General features: G+C 45.3%; 2 protein-coding genes across 3 annotated transcripts; both read right to left on the bottom strand.

Moving 5' to 3' along the window:
• Positions 1-800: 800 nt before the first annotated feature.
• cpz (carboxypeptidase Z) lies at positions 801-7,431 on the bottom strand. Of its 2 annotated transcripts, none has more exons than XM_068322458.1 (13): positions 7,240-7,431; positions 6,836-6,868; positions 6,559-6,610; positions 6,141-6,463; positions 5,817-6,026; positions 5,366-5,601; positions 4,406-4,567; positions 4,173-4,331; positions 3,932-4,067; positions 3,689-3,828; positions 3,457-3,556; positions 3,199-3,344; positions 801-3,079 (listed from the first exon to the last, which is right to left on the bottom strand). In XM_068322458.1, exons 1-13 carry the CDS (start codon positions 7,331-7,333, stop codon positions 2,876-2,878), a joined length of 1,995 nt encoding a protein of 664 aa, XP_068178559.1. In that variant the 5' UTR covers positions 7,334-7,431; the 3' UTR covers positions 801-2,875. The 2 variants fall into 2 exon arrangements, with proteins under 2 accessions (XP_068178559.1, XP_068178560.1); XM_068322459.1 differs by having other exon boundaries at positions 5,405-5,601; positions 7,240-7,430.
• Positions 7,432-8,891: 1,460 nt separating this feature from the next.
• Positions 8,892-10,548, bottom strand: gpr78a (G protein-coupled receptor 78a). The gene is made up of 3 exons (XM_068322401.1): positions 9,875-10,548; positions 9,668-9,781; positions 8,892-9,452 (listed from the first exon to the last, which is right to left on the bottom strand). The coding sequence occupies exons 1-3, from the start codon at positions 10,546-10,548 to the stop codon at positions 9,212-9,214; spliced, it is 1,029 nt and encodes a 342-aa protein (XP_068178502.1). The 3' UTR covers positions 8,892-9,211.
• Between the last annotated feature and the right edge of the window lie 2,515 nt (positions 10,549-13,063).

Genomic DNA, 13,063 nt, shown 5'->3' with positions numbered 1-13,063 from the left:
GATACTGTAATTACCGCATGATTCAAAAATCAAACTTTTAAAAAAGAAAACCTATAAATACAACTTTCATTTGACACTAAATTTAATAAGTTATCATTAAACAAGAAACAAGTAAAATTAAAATTTTAAAAGGTCAGATGTCGTTATTATTTACATGTTCTGTGTACCAAGAACTTTTACCAACAACCAGGGTTTGAAAGGTTAAAAAAAATTTATATCATCCTAAACAGTAAATATTAGATCAATAACTGTAAAACATTCTTTCTATTATTTTCTCTTCTGAAATGGGACATTTTTAAAGATGCTGCTTTTCAATATGAAAACAAAGACATCACAGGTTTTTTTCATGGCTAAAAAAAATCCACTTATGGCTGTAAAAATGTATTTTTTAATGATGAAAATCTCCCATTATTATCAACTTTAACTTTCACATTGAATGAATGGCAGCTAAAGCTATGACAGTTCAGTTACATGCTAGCTGTTGTCCAGTCTGTGAACATGCACCAAAACCGATCGCCTTCTCTTAGCCGACACACACACACACACACACACCAGTGGAATCCATCTAAATAGTCTCTGCTCAGAGGGAACCGGCTCCAAAAGGACCGGACATCACAACTGGTCCACAGCTCCTCAACCATATAATAATGAATTATTAAGTAATTACATCTTATGCTTTTTTAGTAAAGGAATATTATATTGCTTTTGAGTTTGGAACATCAAAAAAATTAGTTTTATTTTTCATTTCCTGCTTTAAAACTTTTTCCATTTCAATAAATCAATTAAGTTGAAAACATCCATCAAAATTGTAGAAACCTTTATAGTTTAACGACATGCTGATGCACACTCTTATAGGTTTTCAAAGGGACTTCAGCACAACTTGTGTGTAAACTATTATACACCCTGATATGTGAGATATACTAAGAATATTACAGGAGTTGCAACTTGAGGCTTTTATTCATGCTAATGAAGTGTCCAACAGTTAAAGATCATTTACGTTGAATTTAATTTAACTTCACTGACACACAGTCTCATAATGAGGAAGTTTGTCCACATAGTGCAGACTTGCATTAAGCTCATCATCATAAAATCTGCTCTGAGCATATATGACCAATCTACAAGGTCAATAACTACTTTAGCCTCCTTGTTAACTGTATGAATTACATCGTATAGGCTATACTTTGCAGACCCAATATACTGGAACTAATTATGCTATAGATTACGGATATCAATCATGTTCTTTTTTAACACACTCACTTATGTACATTACTTCTAGCACAGGCCAGCGCGCTTTAGAAACGGCAGGACTTAAGTCAGGAGAGGTCAGATGTTTGCTCTCCGTTGAAACTGTAAAGATAATGGTGACGTAGAAGATGTAGTCATCATATCAGTCATCAGTTAACATGTCCAGCCCCTCCAAATGTGCATTTTAATCCCCTTGATCTGGATTAAGCAGATCTGAATCTGGATCTAATTGCACATAACAGTGGAACGTGATTAGTTTTCCATACCTGGGTGTTTCATTTAGATCATAAAGGGAATAATCGACTCATCTGAACCCTGATCCCCTTCAAACCTTCAAAGATCCCCCCAATATCTGGTGACTGTTCACGTACAAACCAACACGTGTGATGACACACCCTCCTCCAGCCCTAACACTAGCAGATAACATTAACTAGGAGTCATCAATATCCCATGTCCATGATGCTCGTCGCTCATCTGCGTGCTTTTGTCAAGAGGCATTTACGATTGAAGTGAAACGATGATGATGATGGGATTGTAAAATGAAAGTGTCATAATCAAGGGCCATAACTCTCGTAAAAAGAAGTCAATTGGCTGTTGTTTCTTAACTCAATTTACTACAGTACATAATAAAGCTGCTCATAAAATATTATTCTTCTACGTTTAATGAGTTTCCAGAAAGCTTGTCCTTTTTTCAACGTTATCCCACAAGAAGAAATTTTAAATTTAGGTCCACAAATCATGCAGAAACAAAAATAGTTCTGTACAAAATGTTTTTTTTTACCTAGGAATTAGTCTATTTCATGGTGAGATGTACACACTTACCTAACGTGAATGGATGAACCCATTACAACCACTTTGTAGAGGGATCAATTAATTCTCTTGTGATTGAGGAGAACACAAACTCTCCACATCTGACCACTCATTAGACAGATTCCACACAGCCGCGAGTCGTGTCGCCTGTTCTCTGGCTCCCTCCAGTGATCCAAGCCTCCGTCCGCTTCTACGCAGGTCAGTATTTTATCCCTCAGTCACCAACGCCGGCATTCATTCATTAATAGATGTAAAAAGTGGACGCTGATGCCTCACAAATATAAAATAATGGTGTTGATAAACCAGCTTACTGCTGCTACTCAATACCTGACACTGTGACGTGTCTGAGAGCTTTACTGTAGCCCTTAGGTCTTGTATAATGCATGTAAATTAATCTAAAATATACAGGTAAATCACCAGTGGCACAGAAAAAAAAAGTCAAGTCTGCATGACATTTGTTTCGTAACTCCGTATTTTAAAATGTGTAAAAATACTTTGCATACAGCTATCCTCACCTCACCTGCTTAATGGAACACTCAAAGCAATGCATATCATTATTTTTGACAGTTGAATATCTTTCGAAATTGGACATTTAAGGCTTCCCAGTGGTTCACTTTTACTTAAAGTGGAATGTTTCAAAAGAAAACCCAGAATTAAATGCGCTGCCCGGTGGAAGTAGCTTATTCACACCCTTCCATAAAGTATAAAGACCTATGTTGTTCTGCTGATGTCAGTGTTCACTGTTGTGTGGCACTGGATGTCTGACCATTTGTCACCAGTCTCCCAGTGAATTCTGGGATCTTTATATTGTGCGATGTCTTTAGATATTTCGCAGGAGCCACTGTGGAGGCGTGATGCCAGACTGGGAGAAGTAGTTCCACCACCAGGGTTTTTCCTGCCGCTCTATTCCTCCCTCGCCTACGTTTGGCTCGGTGTAGCGCTCAAACTGATTGTAGGGGTCGAAGCGATCCCATGTGTCCACTGTGGGGAAGAGGTAGTCATCGAAATCTGGCTCCAAAGGAACCTGGATCAAAGACGAGGAAAAGGTGAAAACGAGAGGCTCTACCTCTGCACAATACGGAGTGGGATAGGTTCATTTTATACTTGAATGGTATCATTTGAACACGATAATAAAAATCCGACCTTCTCCAAGACGAAGTCGACGCGTCCGGCCCTGTTCATTCTGTGAGGCAGATACACCCGCTTGCTGACCCTGGAGTAACCCTTGGCCGTTGCCGTCAGGATGTGAGTGCCGGGGTTCAGCAGCCTCCAGTAGTCTCCATCTTCAGCTGAGGCGACGGGAAGAGAGGGATGAGAGGTACAGTATATGTGTCGGGGGGGTATCAGATGACGGAACAGAGGAAGTGATGGACGTGAAAGGGACATGCAGGATGGATTTACCTGTGGTGACGTCTTTCCTGATCCCCTTCACGGAAATAGTTGCGCCTTTTATACTGTTCCCATTGATATCCTTGACTACTCCCTTTATCCCTCTGTGGACCTGTTCAGGGACAAGGAGCACATCAGGAAGTAGTTTTATGTCCTTATTTGATATGACCTCAGCTCAGGAGGAGAGGGTTCACTTATTTAAACATGAGCAAACTTTTTATTTCAGGTAAGAACAACAACTTACCGATTCCATAAAACTGAGCAGAGCTTCTTTATTGCGCTTCCATTCCGTGTAAAGCTCGACCTCCGCGGGGAATTTGTCACAGCCGAGCTCCACGGTGATCTCCAGACAATTAGTGTGTAAGTAGTTGAAGTCTGACATACCTGCAAAGCAGACACACCTATGGAGTCTCTCAGGAAGCCAGGAAATAACAGAAAAGTGAGGTGTAAATAGTTCTCGCTGTAGTTTTAGGAGTTTTTTTCTCACCACCAGGAAAACTGTACCACAATGCACCATTGATGATGCCCCTAGTTCGGTAAAAAGAGGCCCCACACCGATCTGTGTCGTTGTTGGACATGGTGGCGTGGGCGTCTGCGTAGGTACGAGCCAGCTGCTTGAAGGCCTGACGGGGGGAGAGATGGGTAGATGCAGCCATTACTGGGTCTCATCATCAGTTCACACATCCGTCAGGCATCCGTCACACATCCGTCGTCCTATCCATTCCTACCTGCTCGTCAGGAGTGGGTGAGAACATCTTCTCCTCATGCAGATCTCTGGAGAAGTCAAAGGGATATGAGATCACCAGCTCCCCCCCGTGGAGGCTGGCAGACTGAACGAAGGGAAGCGACCTGATCCACTTCATCACCGCGTAGGTCTCTGGAGCCACCTACAGCCCAGATGTAGAACTGTAAGAACCCCGTGTCCAGTCGGCCTCCGCAGATCTGAACGGTAAAAACTGACCCTGCCAAACCAGTACGCATCAGGGATCGGGATGTGGTCGATGCGGTAGTGCCTGCTTCTCCGGTTCCGGTAGAAAATGGATGTGAGGTCAGGAAAGTTGCGGTTGAGGTCAATATTCTGGGCATTAGTCCGTCCGTTGGTCCAACCGTTCAACAGGTGACCCTGAAACATTTCAGGTCAAACAGTTGAGAGCATTAATATGTGTCAGAATGAAGATGATGATGAAGAGCAGAATGTGAACATTAATATTAGACATGAGTACCAGAAGGAACGTGTTAGACTATTTTTGTTAATAGCCTTGTTAACATGTCGACAAGACCTTATATCCACCATGGAAGAAGAAGCAAGCTGAAGTGTGAGGGGATACTATTAAAATCAGAGGCAAGCAGTAAACACATTTGGTCTGTGATCAATCCATCAGATCAATCATAAAGGATAATCTATGCATTCATCATACATCACTGTGTGGTGTTGTTGATGTTGTACTATAGGATTTCATTTCACATGTACATTACATGCATGGACAACTCCTGCTAGTCAGGGGTAGAGGAAATGATTAAGACAATTTTTTTGCAGATGTGGGCAATGCTAAACAAGCAAGTAAAGTTGTGGTTAATGTCGAGGACGCAAGCAGAATAGAATATAACAAAAGAGACGAGAGCCAGGAGGTGGGAGGCTTCGGGACTCTTACATTCTTTGAATCAGGACTCATCAAAAAGGAGAGCATGGTCTTTTGGTATTTTAAAAATTACAAACCTGAAGCTTCTTAAGGTGTTGCTCCATGGTGTCCCATTTTACAACCCACAAGCAAAGCTGAAAATCCCAATATATTACCAATGATCAATCTCAGTAGAGTACACCATGCCTCCACCTCCATATTTTAAGGCGAACACACTGAACAGACAGCAGGCTGAGACTGGATATAAGTGGTTTGTCTTCAATTCTGTTAACAGTATTTACTTCCTGGTCGCTGAGCTCCGGATCATAGCTATCCTCTACCTCTGAGGCAGCCAGTTCATAACCGTCTGGATTCATAGAGGCCAGAATATGGATACGCGTGGTATTAATGAGAGTCTGAATTCGATGGTTCCCCAGAATGTACTCTGAGCATAGGTACTGGGCCATGTAGATGAGCAGCTGGCGTCCCAGAACCTCATTGCCGTGCATGTTGCCCACCAGCTTGATCTCCGGCTCCACTGCAGTTTCAAGAAGAAATGATTGAAGCAGGAAAAGTTATTAGTACTAAGTACTTATAATAATGCTCGCAAGTATCAAAGAAAAACTGCAATAGTCACACATTTAGGAGAGAGATGATGAAGAGATAGGTGGAAATGTTTGAGACACGACAGGGAGAAAACGGACCCGTGATAATAACCGGATCCGCTGCTGATCGACGCTCCTCTTTACTCACACAGCTCATGCTGTCCTGGGTTGTTGCTGAACTCGATCACCAGCAGGTCCTTGCCTTCCACGCTGCGTCCGATGCTGTACACGTGAGAGATATGCGAGCACTTGGCGGCTGTTCTCTTCAGTATGTTGTACATCTGACTGTTGGAGGTGTAGGTGAACTGGATGATGGTGCCGGGCTCTTCGGGAGAGATGCTTGACGGCTCCTCTATGGCTGGAGGAGGGACACCAGGATGAAGGGAGGGAGGAGAGGGACGGTTTGCTGGTTTCAAAGAGTCATTGAATTAGCATTGATCCAATCAGTACAACACAACAGAGTGACTTATACCTCTGAGCCCTACCAGTGGGTCAAAACAGCCCTCCTGTTCACTGGCAAAGAAGCGGTCACAGTCCAGGAAGTAGGGCCAGGCCATTTCGATGGACTCGAACGCGTGGGCGCAGTTCTTTCGCAGCGCTTCGCACGCGCTGCGGCACGGTTTGATCATCTTGTCGTTCTGGCAGGGCGAGGCGAGGACAGAACAGCCCATGAGACGGATATCAGGGGAGCACTCCCCATTCAGCAGGCCATGGATGACGCTCAGGAGGAGGTACTCGGCTCCCGACTCGGCCTCCATGCGGTTCCGGTGGCCAAGGATGTTGGGGAACATGGTCCTGGAGAGGGGAGCAGCTGGTAAACAGACTTCAAATGCATGTAAACATTTTCATCTGGGACAGAATGTCTCACCCACTCAACGACAACGTCTCACCTAGAATATTCCATATCATTACAGTAGCCCAAGGTCAGCTCCGTGCAGGTCGCTGCAGGAAAGAAAACGAGGAGGAAACTGGTAACTTTAATGCTGAAAAGGGCTGTGTTAGTTTATTAAGTTTATTTTTTTTAAATATTTGAATGTCATAACTTGAAAACTCTGCATAAAAAAACACCTTGAGCATTAGAAAAACATCTGTGGATTAAACCTGAATAAAAACTCACGCGATTTCATTTAAGTCCTTAAATTTCTAAGTAAAGGAAACAACACCTACGTTTTTCTTCGACAACGCTGTTGCTGCATTTCCCTGTGAGAGAAAACAAACAAGACACAAGCATGGAGACATTAGCACTAAATAAAATGAAACGCTAGGGGGCGACATTTTCACAAGAGACCTGCTCCGACTTATTTTAAGACAAGACAGATGTGGCTAAAAAAACCCACACAAAATAGGTGACACTCTGTCTACATCTCGAATATACGTCACAACGAAAGGTTGTTAGGCTGCAACAAGACGAGAAAAAGGAAGAAGTAAAAATATCAAGCAGATAAATTCAATGACTTTAAATGGATTTAAATAACAACGCGTGTACTTCAGTAAAAATGTATTAATTAATGCATAAGGTCGGTCTTTTCTCTTCTGCCTTCCTACACATCTCTAGAACAGGTCTTCCTTACCCAACGCCTCGTCTCCGGGGTAACAAGTCTGTTGCGGGGCGCACCAGCAACTTTTCGTCAAGGAGATAAAGAGCAGCGCAAGTTTTAAACGCATGTTGGAGCGTGGAAGCGTCGGCGGTGTGATGTGGCAGTGTGCGTCCGAAGCGCTGATGTGTCCCTCCTCTGCGCTGCGGGAGAAATACGCGCTGCCGCACGGAAGCCTCTCTCTTTTGTTTGCGCATGATGAAGAAACGTGGCTCGTGGGGGTGGGAGGAGGTGAGGATGAGGGAAGAGCCTGCCTTCTTACCCCACATACGTGGGATTTACCTCTGAAGTAGGGGTCTGTTCCCACGCCAGGGTTCCGTGATAAAAAAAACCCAACAATAACAATAACAAGGCAGTCAGAGACTGCAACATCCCGCGACACCCCTGAATTCAAAATTTTACCCTGACCTACTTTCATGGGTCAGGGACATTTAATGAAAGACCCATAATCCAACATGTAACTGGTGATTTCTATTTGTCATGAAAATGTGACCTTGACCTAGTTTTTCAAGGTCAAGGTTGTGATTAATTTTCATCCCCTTGCCTCCTTGAATATAACGCCTTTCGTTTCCTTTTTCTATCTTATCCGGTTCCTGAGATACGTGCAAAAATATCTCAGGATAGAAAATATCTCAGACCATAGATCAAAGCTAGTGCTCTGACCTACTGACATTGATCAGAGCACTAGCTTTGATCTATGGTCTTACACTGACCTTCTCCCTTGTTTTTCTATCTTATTCAGTTCCTGAGTGTACAGAAGTTGAAATTTGACCATGAAGATTTCCCAAGATCAAGGTCATCATCTCAATTTCATCCCCTTTGCCGCCCCAGTAATGTGCTTTTTGTGTCATCTTTCTATCTGCAACGGTTGCGAAGATATTTGGTGGACTAATGGGTGGACATACGCACACACGAACACTGACAATTACAATACATCACCGCTTTGAAGCGGGATGTAATAATTCAATAAGTCATATTAGTCACCGATTAATACGATAAGCGTTTCCATGGGAACGTTCTTTAAAGTCATTTAATACATGTCTGTTTTTACTCATATCACCAATCGCTCCTGCAGAGACTCGAACTACAGTATTTCCAAACCCTCTGAAACAGAAAGTGAAACTGAAGAGAACAGGAGTGCTGTGGTCGCTCATGGGTTAAACCACTGAGATCCAGTAATGATGTTGGTAAATGTATAGGAAAATAAGATGACATCATTCATGTGTGTGGACTGAGTGATTGAAACTTTTCTAATCTATTGATTCATTATTGATTTGATGTGTTTGATTCATCCATACATTTCACCATGGAGTCACACGGCTCCACCTCCAGAACCTGATTGGCTACTGAAGCTAGTCTAGGTTTCTCCGCCTGAACCCTCCTGCTATAAGCCCTGATTACAGCTCATACAATTCTATGGGAAAAACAAATTTGCAACCGATTGATACTAAATGAACATGTATAACTGACCTGCAGCGTTACGTGTAATGACCGATTCAGACATACTGAAGGTAGTGAGGTTAATTCTTTAATCGGTGATACATCTCCCATCTGTACACTCTGTGGTCATTTTGTCACTTGTCAACACAAACTTTAATCGAAGCGTCAAAACAGTGATCAAAGGAATATCTTGTACTTTTTTTTCCACTGAAACTTGAAGATCACATCCAAAGTCAACACATTCAAAGATACTTCACACGTTTACGACGACTACAGTGATGAACGTGGTGATGTGTGCTCCGTGTCACGTCTCCTTGGGAATGCTTCATCCAGTTTCACGGCAAGCCCCGTGGAAACATTTCCTTCCCCAGGCATGAGACGCCGGCCTCACCGTTCCTGTGGGCCACTCTTATTAAAGAGGCGTCCGAAACCCCATCTGTGAGGCTGGTCCTGACCTCTGACCTTCCAGCAGAAAGGATTTAACTGTTGAATCATGCGCGCAGGAAGCTCAGGTGATTCTAGCGATGCAGGCGTCGTCTGCGGTGTCCAGGGTGCTGCTCGCGCTGTGGATGGAGAGGGAGAAGCGATCCTTTCTCAAAACTTGGCTGATGATGCCAACCAAGACCTTCCTGTACTGCTGCCGCAGCAGACAGTACACGAACGGGTCGGTCGACGTCTTGGCGTACGACAGACATTTGGCAGCAACGCCCCAATACCGGGGTATGAACACCGAGGTTAACGCCACCAACCTGCAGGAACAACACACGCAGAGAAGAAGCCGCTTAATGTTTTTACTCAGCCCACTTCTGTCAAAAACAAATCAACAAGTCAGAATTAGGAATTCCATCCATTATGTCATGGTCATATTTAATTTAGATGAATACCGTGATGTCTGTGTGTTAATATATCAAACATGAGAAGAGCGGTGATGTGTCCATGTGAGGAAGAACAGATGATGATATACCTCGTGATCACATACGGTGAGAAGCAGAGGACGAAGGAGCCGATGAAGATGCATATTTTTTTGGTGGCTCGCTGCCTCCTCTTCTTCTGTTCGGCCAGACACCGCTCCCTCACGCTGACGGACACACACAAACACACACACATTAAAACAAACCCAGCTGCCAACATCTCATGGTGTTGAGAAGGTTTCATCTCCACTCTGCTTTACCTGGGGTGAAGATCAACCAGCAGGAGTAAAGTCTGCACCGTAATCACGTCTATCCTCTTGCAGTGGGACCGGGCGACCTTCAGGACCTTCAGGTAGGCGAAGCACAGGACGAAGAGGCAGAGCGCAAAGCTGCTGCAGTGGAACAGAGCCGTGAAGGTCGCATAAGCGGCCAGGTGAGACCCTTCCTCCGCGTCCAGGTGAACCGTGCACGACGCGTAGGTGTGGCTGTAACCCCCCCAGTTCATCAACAGCTGGGTCAGCGAGAAGGTCAGACTCTGCAGCCAGCAGTACGCCACGATTAGGAAGGCGTCCCTGTGGCGCATCTTGCTGGAGTACCTCAGTGGGAACACCACGGCCACCCACCTGTCCATGCCCAGCGCGGCCATGCTCAGCATCGCGTTAGTGGTCAGGAAAGTCTCGGCAAACGCGATCGCCTGACAGAGAGAGTCCCCGAAAGGCTTGGCGCCGTTGACCACTCCGAGAAACGTGGCGGGCATGTTGAAGATGGTGAGGAGGACGTTGGAGAAGGAGAGGTTTAGGATGAAGATACCTGGCACGAGGGACTTTAACTCGGCACTTTGGGTGAAACATAGCAGCACTGACAAGTTTGTCAGGAGCGACACGACGGCGATCACCACGATGGACACTTCCAGAAGGAACTCGGGTATGCTCATCGCTCGATGCTCGCTTTAGCAGCCGCTGTGGGGATGATCCAGTGGATGGTGCGCCATGCTCTCCACCCTCCTCCCCGCCGCCAGCTGTGACGGATGGTCACTTTCCAGGCGCACTTGGCAGGAGCGCGCAAGACGCTCGGAGAGAGCTGTCCGGTGCTGAAACACCGAAATACGCCTTCCTTGTCAGTCAGTGTCAGTCAGCGACACCAGCTGCTGCTTATGTGACGTCAAAATAAAGGATGTCAAAAATGACCCGCATCGCTTTCCCCAGCAGCCAAAGTGGAAAAACTAAAACTGGAGACTTCAGGTTGCCAAGCGCTCCGCTTTCGCGCCCGATCATGCGCACTGACCGGCGCCTCCTCCGGAGCTGTCAGGGCCGGGCGCTCTGCACGTGTAGCCGGTGGCTGGCTCATGTGACGCTTCACACGGTGTTCATGCAAGCAGGAGGTAATGTTCAGGATGAAGATGGCGTGGTGCTTTTGAAAGCACTCGATGGTGGTGGCTGTGGAATTTTGACTCTGTCGCACAGTTATTAAAGAATTATCAGCACTATTATTATTGATGTAAATAGATATGGGATCTCTCTCTTTCTGTGTGTGTGTGTGTGTGTGTGTGTGCGCGTGCTTGTGCGCGAGCGTGTGTGTGTGTGTGTGTGTGTGTGTAACCACTTAGATGAACCTTGACACTTGAATTCCTTGAAACATCTTCCAGTGGATCAATAAAAGTTGTCACCACAGTGAGATTTAGTCCATCCTCCAAACATCAGGTGACGCATACTCCCACACACAGACACACACACACACACACACACACACACACACACACAAACGCACACTAAAAGAGAGAAAATCACTCATCTCCATAGCAACACCGAATCTCCAGTGGCTTCATAACTCTTTGAACTTCATCTGCTTCAGCCTTGATTTCTGTTGATCGGCTGTCATTTGCCATCAGGATACAGCCGTTAAAAATATCAGACAACAGTGTTGGATGTTGTTTGCATGATGCAAGCAGGTTGGAGAAAGGAGGGAGCAAAAGGAAGGAAGAGAGGAAGGGTGGAACCCGAGGCTGGGAATAAAATTAAGGAGGCAGGACACGTGCAGAATGCATGGATAGAAAATGGGTAATGCATACATTTGTCTCCCTAGAGCTTCTTACAGGATGCTGGAGTCTGCTTCAGATTTTAATATATTTTAAAGAAAAGCTGCTAACATATAGGGTCGTGTTCATTCTCAGCCCCTGGTGTCCCTCAGGGCCAATTCAGGTTGGTCTACTATTACTTCTTCTATTGGTGCAGGGAATATTTCCATCCCAGTGGCAAACAGTGTTCATTTATTATGGACAATACAACCGCCTTTGTGTCACAAGTGACTTAACTGGACTTAAATATGAAAAACGTGTGGTTGGATACCCGCTCTGGAAAAACCCCACGATGGAACAAACTGCAGTTGAGGTTTGGGGGCGTATGGGAGAATAAATCCTTTGTTATATCCTTTGGGGTTTTTTTTTTTTGGGGGGGGGGGTAAGCTAATTAGACATCATCATTTATGGAAGGGGGGGCTGTGTTGCACATCTCCCTGGCAGCCTCCAGATGTTGTTTGTCCCTGCAGCTTTGTTTCCATTCAATCTTCAAGATCACATCTAAAGCCAGAAGAAGCCCGTCCTGTCCCTGGATGTGTTCTCTCAGTGGCTCCATAGGTAAACGAAAAGCCCTTTTGTTACTAAGAAAAAACAAAAGAGGGGGATGGGAGGAAGACGGGAGGGAATGAGGAATCCTCCCCATCCAGGAGGAACCCTCCCAGTGGTCACGTGTTTCCTCTGGGTTCCCACAGCCGGAGAAGCTGTTACGCAAGCAGCAGAACGCTGATGGCAGTAACACTTAAGATTTCCCTCTAACAGGCGAGGGGGTCCATCTGCCCCCCCGTCGCGTCCTCCTGGCTCAATGGCTTTGTATGGGCTGTGAGTTTGTGCACCGTTACATAACATCACCATTTCCACAGCAGGAAACACAATCTGGAGTTCTGTCATCGCCGTCGTCGCTCCTTATTTCTTTCTTTTTGAGCTAGAAGATGACTCTAACCTCAGCTGGTGCATCGGTGTATCGCTCCCTTCCTCCATCGGAACACTTCTTCAACAGATGATTCTCTCAAGTGTTCCTCGAGGCTGGAAGCGACTGTGGATGGAGAGTCAAGCCTGTTTGGCAGCAGTGACCCTGATCTGTCTGTTCAAGTCAATCCCAAACCCAGAAGCCCGGGAGCAAGGCATTCTGTCAAGCTGACGCTCAATCAGCATACCCCCCCTCCCCCCCAGTGGAGGATCTGTTCAGGGTCTGTTCAGGGATGGTGGTGGTGGTGGAGTGGGGGCGAAATAAGAGAGAATGGAAACAAATGTCAAGTCTGTCTGCAGTGTGTGTGTGTGTGTGTGTGTGTGTGTGTGTGTGTGTGTGTGTGTGTGTGTGTGTGTGTGTGTGTGTGTGTGAGTGTGGGGAGGGTTGGTAGGTGTATAAATAGGCCTG

Source organism: Antennarius striatus, chromosome 8 (genome assembly GCF_040054535.1).
Source record: "Antennarius striatus isolate MH-2024 chromosome 8, ASM4005453v1, whole genome shotgun sequence".
NCBI lineage: Eukaryota > Metazoa > Chordata > Actinopteri > Lophiiformes > Antennariidae > Antennarius > Antennarius striatus.
This window is presented reverse-complemented; position numbering and strand designations above follow the sequence as displayed.

Bases quoted from the DNA above. Each gene is read 5' to 3' on its own strand.
- cpz (XM_068322458.1), bottom strand. From the start codon at position 7,333: ATGCGTTTAAAACTTGCGCTGCTCTTTATCTCCTTGACGAAAAGTTGC. The intron at 4,332-4,405 runs GTCAGTTTTTAC...TCTGGGCTGTAG, and splicing joins ATGCGTACTGGTTTGGCAGG to GTGGCTCCAGAGACCTACGC. The intron at 4,068-4,172 runs GTAGGAATGGAT...TCCCCCCGTCAG, and splicing joins CACCCACTCCTGACGAGCAG to GCCTTCAAGCAGCTGGCTCG.
- gpr78a (XM_068322401.1), bottom strand. From the start codon at position 10,548: ATGAGCATACCCGAGTTCCTTCTGGAAGTGTCCATCGTGGTGATCGCC. The intron at 9,782-9,874 runs GTAAAGCAGAGT...TGTGTCCGTCAG, and splicing joins CTGGTTGATCTTCACCCCAG to CGTGAGGGAGCGGTGTCTGG. The intron at 9,453-9,667 runs GTATATCATCAT...TTGTTCCTGCAG, and splicing joins TCACCGTATGTGATCACGAG to GTTGGTGGCGTTAACCTCGG.